This window comes from Choristoneura fumiferana, chromosome 12 (assembly GCF_025370935.1).
Source record: "Choristoneura fumiferana chromosome 12, NRCan_CFum_1, whole genome shotgun sequence".
Lineage (NCBI taxonomy): Eukaryota > Metazoa > Arthropoda > Insecta > Lepidoptera > Tortricidae > Choristoneura > Choristoneura fumiferana.
The window spans coordinates 9858746-9876918 of record NC_133483.1 but is presented as its reverse complement, the minus strand read 5'-3'; the positions used below and the strand labels follow the sequence as shown (position 1 = coordinate 9876918).

Genomic DNA, 18173 nt, shown 5'->3' with positions numbered 1-18173 from the left:
ACTATCCTACCAAATTTCACCTGATTCCAGTAGATTCAGAGCAAATTGGCTGACGGACGGACAGACAGACAGACGCACGAGTGTACGGAATCCTAAAAACGAAACATCTTAAAAAGTATCTATGTGTGAATTAAAAGAAAAAAATAAATTGAAAAACGTGAGAAATATGTACCAAGGCGAAGTTATCCCTGTAAGGGTACTCTATCTGTAAACTCTAAAGTGGATGACAGTCTCAAAGTTAGGCTTAATCCTTTCTGTGGATTATCTATGAATAGACTGACACGAGTTTCTGACTATCCACCTTAGGGTGGCTGTTTTAGGGTGGATAAACGGAATCAGACCAAAGTCAAAGTCCCAAAAAAAAAAACATAAATAATATTATAAATTTGTCTCTTCCTAGTTACTTTTCTAATTGAATTTTATAATATTCACTATAAATAAATATCTCATAGTTAAATGTACTTTTCACATTTTTACACACTTTAATATTAATTATTTTAATTAGCTTCACGTTTATTATCTATGTATCTACCTAAGGTATCTACTAAAAATCTCCATAATAATTATACACTTTAGGTACACTCCACAACATGTATCAGCCTATAGCTATACAAGGCTCATGTTTGACCTCACTTGGAGTAAATGCTCTCACCTTTGGCCTGACGTCCTCGCCAGATAACATTTGATTTCCTGCAACGCAGGGCGTGCTACATTATCGTAGACCGCTGAACGATTATATTTTCTCATAAATAAATAAATAATAATAATATTTGTTCTAATTTCAAATTAGAGAAGAGTAATGGAATTTCAAACAACATTGCCTGGCCGGTCGTGGCCAGCAAATAGATTATCTTGTTTTGTTTCACTGTTTTTTTAGGATTCCGTATTCAACTAACCCTTATAGTTTCGCCATGTCTGTATGTCTGTCTGTCTGTCTGTTCGTCCGCAGCTAAGCTCAGAGAAAGTTAGTACTAGAAAGCTGTAATTTAGCATGAATATGCATACATATCAGTCACGTCGATAACTGACCCTATGGTGTGGGATATTGCTGAAGAGGTCTTTTAACCATTGGGGTTGCTAAGATGATTTTTCTATTCAGTGATCTGTTTGCGAAATATTCAACTTTAAAGTGCAAATTTTCATTAAAATCGAGCGTCAGGGGACTCAAACTATTGGGTGGAAAAATTTGAAAAAAATTAAAATGGTATTAAATACTTATATCAAATTTACAAGGAAAATTATAGCGGCTAAGATTTCTTGAGAATTATTGGTATTTTAAGAGTAAATAGTAGCACAAGGTATGAAATATACCTGAACTTGGAAGATTCCGTACATAATACGAAATTTTTAGAAAAATATCCTGAAACCCTATCCTGGGCGTGTCCGACGTATCCTGGTTGACACTATGTATATGGCATACTGCTAATAAGAAAAACACAGTTTGTGAACGTGTATTTACTTTTTAAATCTCTTATTTGTCTACATTATTGCACAAAAGTGCGCCTTACCAACTTTCAAATATTTATGGACTTATTACAATATACACACACACTTTAATAATAATAAATTAAAACTTAAATTATTAATTAAAGAAAATGACATAAAATCAAAATTAATAAAATGATAATAAATAACATCTAGATTATTTAATAAGATTAAATCAGGTATTCAATATAATAAACAAGGATTGATAGTTAGATTGATAGTAATTTATTAAAATAAAAAAATACTAAGCTAAGGTATAGTCATTTTATAATAAATAAAATCTTCTCAAGATTTGGTGGCAAAAACAGTAACTTGTAAGCTTACAAAAATAAAACAATATATTTAAAATATCAAAAAACCTGACTGCCTTAAAAATTACTAAAAAGAATAAAACAAGTCTAGCGGGCTAAAGTAGCTAACTTAAAGTTGAACAGTCGGGGCCCATTAGGTAAGAATTTTTGAGCGTCACGATTTAAATGGGTCCCAACTGTTGAACTTTAAGTTAGCTAATTAACAAATTTTAAGCCCACTAGACTTGTTTTATTCTTTTTAGTAATTTATAAGGTTTTTTGATTTCTTTAATTTATTGTTTTATTTCACACTTTTCTGTCAAAATGGTATATTAAAACGGTTAGAACCCATATATTTTTAGAATGGGCTAATTAGTAGCTTTCATTTGATACCCCACTCGATAGGTTTAATTAAAACACATTATCTGAAAACTTAAAATTTGGCGCCGAAAATCAACCATTTTGATTTTTTAAGAATTTCATGTACCCAGTGTCACTCGCAACATTAGGACAAATCCAATGACGTATCATTTATCAAAATTGATTTAGCCGTTACGAGAGGACATAGGAATAGACATACATACATACATACCTACATACATACATACGCGTCAAACACATAACCCTCCTTCTTCGGAGTTGGGTAAAAATAGATGCAAATAAGCTTGGTCTATTGCCTGTCCGGGTAAGGATTTCCCAGAAAATTTAAATTTGCAAAGGTCGTGGGACGACATCCAATAAAATTTGACATACGAATCCCTCCTGAGCCGCACACCTATCCATCAGCCAACACTAGCACTTTCCTAGAGCCTGACACTCAGAATTTCAATCTGCCTGCCACTGGGAGTAGCAGTTTGCGCACCGCATAAATGCCCCTGCGGAATTGAGGTCGACGCGTTGGGACACCACGGCCTTTCGTGCCAGAAGAGTGCGGGCCGCTTTTCTAGACACTGCTCTAAATGACATTATCTGTCGCTCTCTTGCCACCGTCAATATGCCAGCTTTACTGGAGCCACCGGGCATCGCAAAAGATGATGGCAAGAGACCAGACGGAATGTCACTGATTCCGTGGAAATTAGGTCGTGTGCTGTGTGAGGTTGAGGCTCGACGGGAGTAATGAAAACAACGAAGGTTCGATGCGATCTAACTTTATTCAAGGATTACACAGGGTTGATATACTTTCTTAACTAGGTTAATAATAATAGTAATTAATGTAATATGAGATAGTTGTTATGGTCCATTAACCCTATGGTTGGTATGTGGATACATGATGCCTTTCCATATATGGGACCGGCGCGAAGCTACAGCTATAGGTATCAACCTATGTTCTAATTACATGATATTTGATTCCTATGCCTAAAGTTCTATGCCTACTACAGCTGGTGTGGGACGCTACTTGCGTAGACGCACTAACTCCCTCCCACGTCCGCGGAACAGCTAATCAAGCTGGTGCAGCACCAAAGGCGGCGGAAAAACTGAAGGTAAACAAATACAAAGGTCTGGGCCCTGAATACAACTTTGTCCCTGGGCGTAAAAATCCTCTGTAAATGAAAAAATGAAAATGAAAATGAAAAATGTTTATTTTCACAAATTGTTATGCGCATACAATATCAAGGTTGGGACTTCCTAGTAAGTATATTAATACCTGTATCAGGAAACCCCGCTCCTCCAAAACAAAAGTAGTCGTTTATTACTTAATATCTAAAATTATAAGGATCTGTAAAGAATTGTGAAAACGACTTTCGCATACCACAGGGGACAGAAGAGCTCGCAGCTTCCTCGCAGAACGTCTGATACGTTGTGCGAGTTAAAATAATTTAATACTACAGTTAGAGTCTATTTATTGATTAATTTAATCTACCTCCACATGAGAAGTGAAATAATTATATCTAAGTTGGTATTTATTTTCTAGATTCCAGTCTTAAAATGTAGTCATCCACAGGTTTCATCATAAGATTGAATTTTACTCTTAAAGGCTCCTTTAATTGAGCGGGGTTCATATCCTTGGGCGGTAGAACTTTATACGCGCGCACTAAATTTGCTATAACCGTTTTCATGGACATCATGGCGTAGTTATAACCTGAAAAATAAAAGCAATATTAGCCCAATTACGGATACTATGAGACTGTGTGGGTGCACGTATTATCAGTAAACTTGTTTTTTTTAGCTTTTTTAACAGGTTTCCTGTTCCATGGGGCACTTGTGCCTGATGCGTGACTACTGGTAGGTACACCAGTGAAGTAAATAATGCAATTGCTGTTTTGATAACTAATAAATTGTATTACGTATTATATTATACTGTTTTTGTTCTTGAACCATATTTATAATTCGTTTTTTTAGCATTAGAAAAACGGTAAACAATCTTGACGAGTCTTTTTATTGAAAAACGTTTACTAAAAAAAACAATAACTACATATTACTTATGATAACAAAACCATGTAAATGATTGTCCTTGCTAATTGTTACTATTTTCTGTGACTTATTTTTCAAAAGTGTTTTTCAATAAAAAGACACGTCAAGATCACTTACCTTCTTTCTAATGCTAAAACCTATGAAAATTAATTACCATGGGGACATTAAATTGGGGATATTACATAACTTTATCATTCATTACTTTGGGAACGTGTCAAAAGAACGCTGCACATTGCTTCGGGACAGGGAACCCTTAAAGTAAAAATGTACATTATGTAAGTTGTCTTCAAATATTGCAAATATTTCATCAACTTAGATTGAATTGTGGTAAATATTAAGTCATATGTCAATTTGGTACATGTATGCCATATCAAAAAATGTACAGTCAGCAAAAAAATATTATTTTTAAAATACATATCTTTCAATGCTCGCGTCTTCTCAACAAAATCGTCTGTGACATAGAGCTCAAAAGTAAACTAAGAAATTTAATATAATAACAAATGGGTGCCGTTCAATCGTCATACAAACTTTTAGCATAATTTCATTTTACTACGTTCAAAAATCATAATATTCATTTAGCATAAAAACGGATTTCATGTTTTTACCGAGCATAAGCTTTAAATAATATAACATTCATTAGTCATAACAACAATTGCTATAATGCCTATATTAAATAATTTAATTTGAATCTATAACAACACTTAGAATAATGATTTGATAGTATAACATCAAGTATCATAATATATTTTTACCAAGCGAAATATTTTTTGTCGCATATTTAAATTTGGCTAGTGCCAAATGCAAAAAAAAAACATTTGATTTGTGCGAAGCGAGCGAGCAAGACGGTTCGGAGCAGAAGCGACTCGGATAAGTTAGGTTCAGAAGCACTTTGCTCCGCTTTGCTCCCGCCTTAGCCTTCGATGTTAGGTTTTTTTTTTTATAGCAGTCCGGATAATATTGCTGTTCCAGTTTTGCCGACAAAAGGAACTGCCATTAGGAAAGTAGGTTGGATATGGATTTGGCTGGTGCCAAATGCAAAAAAACATTTGTATTGTACGAGCGAGCGAAGCGAGCGAGCAAGACGGTTTGGAGCAGAAGCGACTCGGATAGGTTAAGTTTAGAAGGCTAAGGCGGGAGTGAAGCGGAGCATCTTGCTTGCTAATCCTGCCGTGAAGCAGCAGTGCTTGCACTGTTGTGTTTCGGCGTGGAGAGTAAGACAGCCGGTGAAATTACTGGCACTTGAGGTATCCCATCTTAGGCCTCTAGGTTGGCAACGCAACTGCAATACCCCTGGTGTAGCAGATGTTTATGGGGGTGGTGATCTCTTACCATCAGGAGACCCACTCGCCATCCAGACGAATAAAAAAAAACTTTATATTGGGTTTCTATCAATCATGCTGGTTAGGCACCAACTTCAAACTTGTTTTTGTAGTCCATTAAATTTTTGTTATCGTTCTTTAGTGTAAACTCTAATTTACAATAGCTTAATGTAAACTGCTTGTTATTCTTATCAAAATTTTGCATTTCCGATTTAGGGACCTAATTTGTTTAGAAACTTTCGTGGTGTTTCACAATATCGTTTCTTACCAAGGCAATTCCTTGAAGCGTAACTAAATGGGATGAATTGAGCTGGATGCTTTAATGGACCGTCGAGGAACCGCTCAGGTCTGAACACATCTGCGTCAGCACCCCAGTATTTGGGATTGCGATGAATACCCCAGATGTTATTAAAGATGGACACGCCGTCCACCAACGTTACTCCTGAAGCTGTAAAAAACAAATTAAATTTAGATACAACCCGAAACTTATGGTACGTGTAGTAAGTAGATACTTTTAGAGATTATGGAAACTTACGGAGAACAACATCGTTGTGGACTTCCCTCACTGTGACAGGAACAGGTGGGTACATTCTTAAAGTTTCTTTCATAACTGCATCCAAATATTTAAGGTTAGGTAGATCCTGCACAGTCAATGGACGGTCGGAATCGCCGAAGACATCTTGCAGCCTATGTTCAATAAATTAAATATTAAAAATTTTTTCGTTGATATATGAAATAAGTAGGTACAGTCAGCAAATATCTGGAAGGACCCGTCAGATATTTTTGTGTGGCAGATATTAATGCTGGTGACTGTACCTATATGTTTTTATGCTTACAGTTTTTTTTACACAAATGAGCCGTAATCATTATGTTTTAGTAAAAGAAAATATCATTACATATACATTAAATAAAAATAAATTAATATTTAAGTTCAAAAATCAAAAAACCCGACTGATTTAAAAACTAAAAGAAAGAAAATTAGTCTAGTGGTCTAGGACTGGTAGCTAATTTAGTAAGAATTTTTGAGCTGGTTAAGATTTAAATGGGTCCCGACTGTTGAACTTTAAAGTAAATAGTTACTTAACAGTCCTAGACCACTAGACTTATTTTCTTCCTTTTAGTTTTCAAGGCAGTCGGGTTTTTTGATTTTTTAAATATAATGTTATATTTTATATTTTTTGATATATATTTCTGTGAAAATGGTACATTAAAAGAATTATTACATATATATTTTTAGAATGGGCTTTTTATTAACATTCATTTGATACTCATATTAATACAATGCAATTTTTTATTCTTCCGCCATATTTTTTTTCGCAGACGCCATAATGAAATATTTTACAGCCTATGTCACTCCGAAAGTTATGACAAATCTAATGATACTTCATCGTCCAGTCGTATAGGCTGCAGCGAAGACCAAAGAAATGGACATACATCATACATACATAAATACATCATCATCATCATTACCATCATCATCATCATCACTAACAATCATCATCATCAAAATCATCATTACCAACCATCATCATCCTCACCATCAACGACCACCATCACTAAAAATATCATCAACCACCACCATCATAATAAAAATCATTATTACAAACCATCATTATCATCACCATCACTAACAATCATCATCATCGTCATCAACATTATCACCATCATCATCACCATCAACCATCATAATAATCATCATCATCTTTACCAACCATCGTCAATAATAATAATCGTCATCATCATCATCATTACCATCACAAAATCATCATCACCACCAATAATTATCAATCATAATCATCATCATCACCATCAATCATCATCACTATCATCATCATCATCACTAGTATCATTACCATCACCATCATCATCACATCACAATCACCATCATCATCTTTTTTTAGAAATGCTCTACACAATTCCTCTGGTTTGCAGATGTTTATGGGCGGTGGTGATCTCTTACCATCAGGAGACCCACTTGCTCGTTTGCCATCCAGCCGTATAAAAAAAAAAAAAAAACACAAGCTTCGACCAGTAATCGCCATCCTGGCCTCGTATCAGTCGAGCTCAGCTCACCCTCACCTCACCCTCATCTAGCGGTTCGGCCATCAAACTTCTACTTGTCCAGGATGGCTTACTTACTGGTCTCTGCAGTAATGTACTATTGCTCATCCACGCTTCTTTTTGCACCACACAATCAAAATATAAATTATAAATAATAGGTTTGTAACTTAAAAAAAGTTAAAATTATTATATTTACTTATTAAACTTACTCCTCGTATACTTTTTCTTGAACATTAGGGAATCTAGACAGCAATACGCTGGCGTACGAAGCTCCGACGGCTGATGTGTCGGTGCCAGCGAGGATTATGACCAGTACTTCTTCACGTAACTCTAAGTCCGTGTACCCTCTTTCACCGCCCGACCCCATAATCATCATTTCCAGAAAAGTCCGTCTGCCACCTTAAGGGAGCAAAAAAGTACATTATTTATATTACGTGGTCACATTGTCACACCAAAAATGATATTGTAACGATTTGATCAGTTAATCAATTTCGGATATACGGACGAACTCGGTACGTTTTTTTTAATCGGCAGTATGCCATAGATAGTCAATAAAAAACATAAAACCCACTGAAACAAAAGACAGTCTCTCTGCTGGCCTTGGCCGGCAATGTTGTATGAAATTCCATTACTATCCTCTAATTTGAAATTAGAACGAATCTTCAATAAGTGCTATACAATGACGTACTTGGCGTTCTATGATCACGAAAATAAGGATGACAGTTCCTTGGATGTTTGAGAAAAATACATTACAATGCAAATTCCAAGCATAGTCAGAATACCAGGAGATCTATACGACTTTCACCGCCATTCCAGCCTATATCCCTACGTCCCACTGCTGGACACAGGCCTCCTTTCAGAATGAGAGGGTTTGGACCTTAGTTCCCACACGGGCCCAGTGCGGATTGGGAACTTCATTCACACCATTTAATTACTTCGCAGATTTGTGCAGGCGACTATACGACGACTACGACTATACGACTTTATTGGTATATAACATTAATAATTACTTAATATTTTTAGTCACATTATAAAAGGTTGGGGCTGAGCTACAGGCTACCAACGGGGTCACAGGTGACGGATAGTGAACGGCCACCAGATATGGTGGTTAGCTGCGAATAAACTGAATAAGCAGTCCCCGATCAAGAAGCGGCAAGGTCATCAGGGCGTAGTGGGTTGAACGGTGGGACGGACTTCCCAATAAAAAACTACATAGCCTCAGGACGACCTTGTGACATGGCGAGTAAATGCCGCCATCAAATAAGCATTCCCCTGGTATAGAGCAGCAGCTATATCAGTATTGGCTTAAGCTCGAGGAAGTGGGTTCCGGTAGGACTTTAGACCAAACAGTAGTGGTTGAAGCAATCGGCCATTATTACTGCGATGTGGAAGGCAAGTGGGAAACCACCACATTACTATTCCCTATTATGGAGTAATGAGAAATGTCACAATTAAGAAATGAGGTTCTTGACAACGGGCTTCCACGACGTAACATTCCGTGGCGGTCTGAGTCCGGCAGGGTCAGGAGCAAGGCTGACTCGGTCGTCATCCTGCAAAAGCCTTGTAAAATTGGAACATGGAATGTGAGAACCATGCTCACACCGGGCAAGCTAGAAGAGCTAAAGATAGAGATGAATAGATTAGATATAGATATTCTGGGATTGTGTGAAGTAAGATGGGAAGGAAGCGGAGATTATTGGAGCGATGACTACAGGATAATTTATACTGGAAAGGACCAAGGTACAAATGGGACGGCAATAGTGCTTAAAAAGGAATGGGGAAACCAGGTTGAAAACACAATAGCGATAGAATAACAGCAATCAAAATAACATCTAGTCCACAAGATATAATATTAGTTCAGGTATATATGCCCACAAGCAGTTACTCAGATGACGAAATCGAAGAAATGTATAACCATATTGACGCAATTTTGCTCAGTAAAGGAAAAAGAGATGTTAATAATAATGGGCGATTTTAATGCTGTTGTAGGAGAAGGATCGCAGGGCAATGTTGTGGGTAATTTTGGCCTGGGGAAACGGAATAGTAGGGGAGAAAGGTTAGTACAATTCTGCCAAGAAAATAATTTAGTAATAACAAACACAATATTTAAACAACCAAAACGTAGACTATACACATGAAAAATGCCTGGAGATATTGGAAGATATCAATTAGATTTTATTATAACGAAATACAGGCATCGCCAGCAGATCAAGTCATGTAAAACCATTTCCGGTGCTGATCTGAATACCGATCATAATCTTCTAGTCAGCGTGTTCAGCCTCATGGACAAGAAGATAAAAAGGAGGAATACGCGAAAGACAATTGATCTCAGCAAGCTGAAAGAAGCAAATAGCAATTATAAAGTGCAATATAGTAATAAGGTGGGACATAAATTAGAAGAATACAAAAGGAATATAGTAAATAGCATAAATATAGAAAGTAAATGGGGAAATGTTAGAAACATAATAAGAACTAGTGCAGGCAGAGGAAACCTTGGGAAGAGAAAAAATTGGACTTACCTAGAAATAAATGGCTTACCAAAGAAATTAAAGATTTAATGACAGAAAGGAGAGGACTCAGAAACAAGACGGATGAACATAGTATAGCACAATATAAACGCCTCACAAACAAAATAACTTTAAAATGTAGAAAGCGGAAGGCTGACGACCTAGAGGATGCATGTAATAGTATTAAAAAATTTATCAAAAGAGGAAGAATAGACAAATCATATGGTATAGTTAGAGATTTGGGAAAACATCACAAAACAAGAAGTGCTACGATATTGGATGAACAGGGGAAAATCTTGATAAGCAACGAAGACATTTTAAAACGCTGGATAAGGTATATAGAACAATTACGTGAAGGAAACGGGTTAACAGAAAACAGTTTAGAGTTGGAAAGTGAAATAGATAAAGATAACTTCGGCCCAGATATCACTAGAGAGGAATTTGACAAAGCTTTAAGTAATATTCAAGAAGTTAAAGCAGCTGGGGATGACCAAATTTACATTGAATTTATAAAGAAAATAGAATGTGATCCATTGAACAACGAGATTTTCGATATAATTAAACTTATGTATAGCACAGGAGAAGTACCCAAAGATTTTAAAGTAAGTAAGACAGTAACGTTGCCTAAAAAGCTGAATACACTTAAATGCGAAGAGCACAGAACATTAAGCCTTATATCTCATGCGTCAAAAATCCTACTCAAGATTGTGCAGGGTAGAATAATACCGACAGCAGAAAGCTATTTAGGGCCTGATCAATATGGTTTCAGGCAACATAAAGGTACAAGAGAGGCTATTCTTGCCCTGCGCCTTATAATTGATAGAAGGATGGATTTCGACTTGGACACGCATATCGCATTCATAGACTTAGAGAAGGCTTTTGATAAGATAGACTGGGTAAAGATGATGAGCATTTAAAAAAAAATAGGCATAGACTACAGAGACAGGAAAATTATCTACGAACAGGAAACTATAATAGAAGTAGGTCAGGAAAAGGGAAGAGCTAAGATAAGACAGGGTGTACGCCAGGGATGTCCACTTTCGCCTTTAATTTTCAACATTTTTATTGAAACTGCCATTAGAAAGTTATTAAATTCTGGGAAGGGAGGTATCAAAATTAATGGAGAAAGTTTCCATTTCATACGGTTTGCTGATGACATCGCAGCTTTAGCAGAAAATTCCGCACAACTGGAACAACTTGTAACAGAAATGGACAACGTATTCAGACAATTTGGACTTAAAATTAATATTAAAAAAACAAAAACTATGATAACATCAAAGCATACCCAAGTCATAGATCAAATACATATAGGAAATTCTAGCATTGAGCAGGTCAATAGTTTTAAATATTTAGGCAGCGTGATTACCTGTGACTCCAGATGCACCACGGATGTGAAAACAAGAATAGCCATGGTTAAGAAAGCATTCAATGATAAAAAACACATTTTTAAAGGCAAAATCTCAAGGACCATTCGGAAAAGATTTATTAAGACCTACATCTGGAGTATAGCATTATATGGGATCGAGACTTGAACATTGACTAAGCGGGACCGAGACAGATTGAGTGCGCTTGAGATGTGGTGCTGGCGGAGAATGGAGGGGATTAGCTGGACTGAAAGGAGAACTAATGAGGAGGTTTTAGAGTTGGTGGAAGAGGAAAGGCGGCTGTTGAGTACGATTGAAAATAGGAGAGGGAATATGCTGGGGTATCTGATACGACATGACAGCTACGTAAAAACTATTTTGGAAGGGCGAATAGAAGGCAGGGGAAGGCCGAGACGGTCATTTATAGATCAAGCCAAGGAAAAAGTCAATGTCATGTCGTATCAGGAGCTGAAAACGCTGGCAGAGAACCGAAAAGAGTGGCGATTACTCCACCGACAAGAGCTAAGCTCTTAAATTAATGATGATGATAAAAGAGTTAAAATTACTAAACTAAACGAAAATACGATCACGTGTCTACTTTTCGTGCTCAGCTGAAGTGGCTGCCAATTCGTCATCGCCGTAATATTCACATCCTGTCGTTGCTCTTTAATGTCCTTTTTAAACCTCAGTCCCCTTCCTATCTTTCAGAAAGGTTCAGTTACTTGGCTGCTGGGTCTGGAAATCGGTTGCGGTCGAGTAATAATCTTTCTCTCGCTTTTCCAGTTTCCAAATCCAAATCCTACTCTAAATCCTTCTCCGTGCACGCTGTGAGTCTGTGGAATCGGTTGCCAGGTGATATCAGGCGGGCACAGTCGGTTGCCACCCTGCGGAATCGCTTAAGGGCGCACTGGCTTGACAGTTCATCGTAAATTCTTAAAGGAGGCAGTGTTGTATGTTCTGTTTTGTGTATATGCGGTGTATATGTATATATGTATTTTGCATGTAGTTTATTTGTCTTGATATGTATTAGTTTATTGACTTCATTATTATGTATTAGTTTGTGTACCTATATAATTATGTATGTGTATTTGAAATGTTTTTTTTGAGTTAATTTAAATTTCGGTTCTTTTACCTTTTCATTGTACTTGAGGTATCTACTCTTGTGTCTGATATCCTGTCAATCATTCAAAGGTTAACTGGAAGAGATCCCTTTAAGGGATAAGTTCGCCTTTGTACATCTTACTGTGTTATGTTATTTTCATGTGTTTTTATGTACAATAAAGAGTTTTAAAATACAATATAATACAATACTAAACTACAATACAATTAAAATAAACAAAATAAAATCAACCTAAACCTATAATATAACCTACAAACTAAGACCTAAACTACACTACAACCTAAAAACCACCATTCCGCGTCGTACCCGGCTCAAAGGTGCCCATAATGCCAGCCGCATTTCCCCGCTGTATGGCCAGCGCCACCTGCTGAACCAGGTACGACCCGGAGCGGGGGTCGCAACCCCTGTCCCGTAGCCATATTTTTAGTTATTAAAAAAAAAACTAGTTCTAACGTTTAAGAAAGATAACAGTCTAAGTCCATGGTACTCTTGCCTTCAATTATGTTAACTGTACATGTAATAAGTAATATCGTGCGTGACTCACTTTGATCGTACAGCTGATTGTTGTTGTTTTTTAATTCTTCACGCTTATTTTGAATAAGCTGTAACAAAAATGAACGGTTTTACGGGTAGAATCATTAAACTAACTCGTTTTTCAAACCATGTCCAATCTTACTAATATTATAAACGCGAAGGTTTGTATGGATGGATGGATGAATGAATGGGTAAGGCCGCGAATTTTGACCAATGTGACATAGAAATAACATAAAAAAATACGTGACGTTACCATAAAACGCAATGTAAATTTTTATAAAGCCTAGATCATACTGGTAAATATTCTCATTAGATAACGTATCTATGAAAAAAAATACATGTCCTATAATAAAGTGAATTTTTTTTTACTAGAACTTTTATTTATTTTTTACAAAAAGTTGTAGTAGATAGACATAACATATTAAAATACATTATACATTTTATTATCCTTTACACCATTGTTCCACACAGAAACATATACAAATTATCTATCTATTATAGTTTCTGACGAAACTGATCCTAAACCTGTCCTATATGGGATCTATAGATAGAGCTAAAACATGAGAATGTGGAAGTACCCTCTAGTTGACAAACATCTTTCCAAAAGTGTCTCTTTACATGCCTCTATAACATTGAAAATAAGGTACACATTTATAAGCATAATGAATTTGGATGTGGTTTTTTTTATTCGACTGGATGGCCAACGAGCAAGTGGGTCTCCTGATGATAAGAGATCACCACCGCCCATAAACATCTGCAACACCAGGGGTATTGTAGACGCGTTGCCAACCTAGAGGCCTAAGATGGGATACCTCACGTGCCAGTAATTTCACAGGCTGTCTTACACTCCACGCCGAAACACAACAGTGCAAGCACTGCTGCTTCACGGCTGAGGGCGAGCAAGATGGTGGTAGCAATCTGGGCGGACCTTGCACAAGGTTCTACCACCTGGTTGTGAGCATGCTTGTGACTTCGACTGTACAAGCTACCTCAAAGAAATGGCCAAAGCTATAGGAACTTAGTATTTTGTCTAAAACTTTATATTTTGCTATGTAAATCAATACATCTAGCTCTTAAGGGGAAGAGCGCTGCTTATCCTAAAGCACAGGTTTTACCAATTTAGGAAGTGGTGTCTTAGTTAAGTGGACAATGTAAAACATGTTTTTGGAAATAAATTATTATTATTATTAAGTTAAGGTAACAAATGAACTAAGTAAATAAGTGAATCTCCGTTTGTCTCTCACTTTAAATACGCTATGCATAAGCAGGACGTGAACACAGAACTCGCCACAATTCTCTTGTGCCGATCCTTGCACCTACAGATTCAAATTTATTTAACATCAAAATATCCATCTAACTAACTTACTGTGCAGTCATTGGAAACCTAATAATAAACTGGTGTAAGTTAGAATTTTTCTGTGTGCACTTCCCTTTACCACATTTTTTCGTAACGTTATGTAAAAATACGTAGCATTTTGTAAAAATGCAACGTAATCGTAACGAAAGTGTAACGTATTTTAAACAAAAAATCGTTTATCATGGTGAAATAACGACATTTTGAACATAATAATACATGCCACTTGGGTGGAAAAGATTACCCTATCGTATGAAAAAACAACCAGTTAAAAATAATCACTCATCATCATCATCAGCCCGAAGACGTCCACTGCTGGACAAAGGTCTCCCCCTTAGAACGCCACAATGAACGACAACTTGCCACTTGCATCCACCGGTTTCCCGCTACTCTCACGATGTCGTCAGTCCACCTGGTGGGACGCCTGCCAACGCTTCGTCTTCCGGTTCGTGGTCGCCACTCGAGGACTTTTATCCCCCAACGGTTATCTGTTCTTCGAGCGAAAAATAATCACTACTTACCCTTAAAATCGAACAAGCACTTTCGACGCTTTTTCGAAAAAAAATCTCCGCGTCACTTTTGATGGCTGTTTGCTCTGCTGTTTGTCAACAAACTGATGAGATTTATTTATCTCATCGGTGTTGCCAGCGGTGGTTATTAGTTGCCAGTGAACAAAAACGTCCAAATTGGTCAAAATTCGCGGCCTTACCCGAATGGAGGTTTGTTACTCTTTTACGCAAAAACAACTGAACGGCTTTGCATGAAGTTTGGCATACAGGTAATATATACTCTGGATTAACATATAGGCTACTTTTTATCCTGAAATAATATATGGTTCCTATAGGATCAAGAGTTTTAAACTACATACCTAGTAATTCTGTGCGAGCAAGGTCGCGGGCAAAAGTTAGTAATTATATACTTTTTTACAAAACATATACCTTATCTATAAAATATATACCTTATCTACGAAATCGAACAGCAATCTTCTATTTTTTGTAAACTCCTTGTATATTGGCAAATTCTTGTAAATAACGTCGGGGTGCATCCAGACAGTGACGATTCGCCGTGCTATAAGATGTGAAAGCTTCTCAAATGCTTTCATGAAGTGGTGGTCTGAGTTCTGCTGAGAATTCATTTTCACACCCAAAGCGCTCTCTGAAAGATAACAACAAGTATTTAACTGCGAGTAATTCTGCGGTGACCAATTAATTAGAGGAGAATATAATGTATAACAAATTTTGAATTAGTAAGTTTAACTTTTAAGTGCGATGAAAATTAAGTTTGTGTGTAAGTACTTTTAAATAGCACATAAAAGAAAGCGCAAAGCTGTCATAACACACATCTGGAAAAGACTCCATCCCTATCCGACTTCTTTCAAACTTTTGTACCTTTTGTTTAATTTCGATAATTCGACAAAGGAATATTTGGCTTGATCCATTCCATAATGGACGCCTTAAAGCATGTTTTTGAAAAATAAAGTACCTAGTAATCTTGATCTCTTGCAAATGGAGCAGTCAGACAGTATTGCAATAGTTCATTGCGATACTAGTGCGGAAAAGATGTCATTACTCCACGAGTCCCGAGGTATCTTAGCATGAGCCGAAGGCGAGTGGCAAGACTCGCAACGAGTGAAGAATGACATTTCCGCGCGTGTATCGAATGACGTTTTTCAATACAGTTGCGAAAAAAAATACAAAGAAAAAAAAAGAGAAAAATGTTAAAAAGAATAAAAATTAATAATTTTGAGTGATTCATAGTGTCAAATTATTTATGCCTTCATCATAGCTTTTGGCATTGAATACTTTGACCACAAGGTAAAAGCCCGATATTTCTAACACAGTTCAAGAAAAAAGGCCATAACAACGTTTTCTGAGAACGATTTCGCCTTATGTCCCGTTTTCCAGTTCACAAAATATTCATAAACAGCTATACCTAATTTATGTTGATTTTTTTCCGGTAAAGCACTATTACTCACAACTGCGGCCGTCTCACATATATCTGGCGGTGTTAAGTCCATTTCAAACTCTGATCCTGTCATTATACACAAGCTTTTTTAAAAACTAGTTTACTGAAGACAGTTAAACAAAGTAAGTTCGAACTTAAGCGGTGAAAATTTTTGACAAATGAGGGCTATCGTTTTTTGTCTCACTAGATGGCGCACTGTTGCGTGAGGTTTTTAAGTATGGCTTTCAAAGTCTGTTATTACGGACGTCAAAACAAAGTTTAGATTAAAATCATATTTAATACACCTTAAAACCGTACCATAAAAATATCGAGCATGCCCACAGTGTTGCATAGTCCCCGTTTTGTTCGGAAACAAGGGAGGACAAAGGTTTCCGAAAAACAAAACTGTCTCAAAACACAGACATTCATTGCCCCGGAACGCATATTTGCCATAATTAATTTCAGATATTGCAAAATATTCACAAAATTATTCTAATTATAAATAAACCCGCGTAGCCCACCCAAAAACTATGAGATTTGATATTTCGGTGACCTCACGCTACACTAGCGCCTCTAGTGGCGAATTCATACGCGATAGCCCTCATTAAAGGCGTTTTTTTGCTTTTGAACGTGCATTCGTAATTCATAAGGCAATGGATTTTGCTGTTCAGCCAACTTAATGATAGTTTTATTTTCAAGTACATATTTTAGAAGAAAGAAACCATTTTTTATAATATTATAATAATAGTTTACTATTATTACTATGTTCAATTATTTGTGTATAAAAATCGTCCCATCCGACGAAACAGGTCGTATGATAATAAATGACTAAATTGATTTTATTGTTTTGTTTTATTAAGCTAAACTCCAGCTTCATTTCTGTATATAAATTATGTCTCAAATCCAAGTACTTTTTGAGATTTCAACCCCTAAAAAAAGTTCCATGTGATATGAGCTCGACGTATAAAGTTATACATCTCGATAGAACTTTACACGCCGGTCGCCTCCCCCCGAACGCCCGACCCGCTTAAACGGGTGGACCAATTTGAATGCGTTTTTTTTTGTTTGATAGCAGGTTTTCTAGCGATGGTTTTTGACGGGTTTTATTAAAATCAGTCTAGCCGTTTTTGAGATATTGAACTTTTAAGTCACTTATTTAATTGGTCCTAATGTAGAAATCACTTATTTATATCTCCAGGGAATTTCGCATTTTCCCGAGGAAAAAAATAGGTAGCCAATTTCAGTCAAAAAAGTAGCTTTCTATTAGTGCAAGTGTTTTTTTTTATTGATCGAAACGGTCGTATCTATCCCGCGGGAACTATGCGATTTCGCGGGATAAAATAAGCCTGTTTCAATTTAATAAAGGACAGGGTAGCTTTCTATAGAATTTACGTATTTTAATTCCGCGGAAATTATCCTATATCGTGTAGGGGAGACTGAGGAGAGTTGTGACAGAGAAGTGTAGTGACAACTTCGATTTCTAGCGAGCTCGCAATAGTGCGCGTTTTTCAGTTCAAGTCTCAAACTTTTGATACGCGTGCTGCAAGCTCACTTTACAAGTAGTTAGTAAGTTTAGTTAATAAGTTCTTAAAAATCGGCGTTGTCACTACTCTTCTCTGTCACAACTCTTCTCGGTCTCCCTTACGAAGTTGCAGGTAAAAGAAACACATATAGGCACATTAACGTTTTCTGGAATATGTTAAACAGGAGTTCAAAATTTGTACGAATTATGATCCAAATAGGTCGATTTTTGAATTTCAATAATCCATCACCATCTGTCTAA

General features: G+C 36.5%; 1 protein-coding gene across 2 annotated transcripts in view; it reads right to left on the bottom strand.

Annotated features, from left to right (window-relative positions):
• Window positions 1–2901: 2901 nt before the first annotated feature.
• LOC141433268 (cytochrome P450 4C1-like) overlaps window positions 2902–18173 on the bottom strand; it is a 32349-nt gene continuing 17077 nt past the window's right edge. For both annotated transcript variants that reach the window (XM_074095232.1, XM_074095233.1), the window contains 6 exons: window positions 15405–15601; window positions 13103–13160; window positions 7777–7966; window positions 6042–6193; window positions 5775–5954; window positions 2902–3855 (listed from right to left, as the gene is read on the bottom strand). In XM_074095232.1, the coding sequence (XP_073951333.1) occupies window positions 3677–3855; window positions 5775–5954; window positions 6042–6193; window positions 7777–7966; window positions 13103–13160; window positions 15405–15601 (956 nt within the window). In that variant the 3' untranslated portion in view covers window positions 2902–3676. The remainder of the gene's footprint in view (window positions 3856–5774; window positions 5955–6041; window positions 6194–7776; window positions 7967–13102; window positions 13161–15404; window positions 15602–18173) is intronic.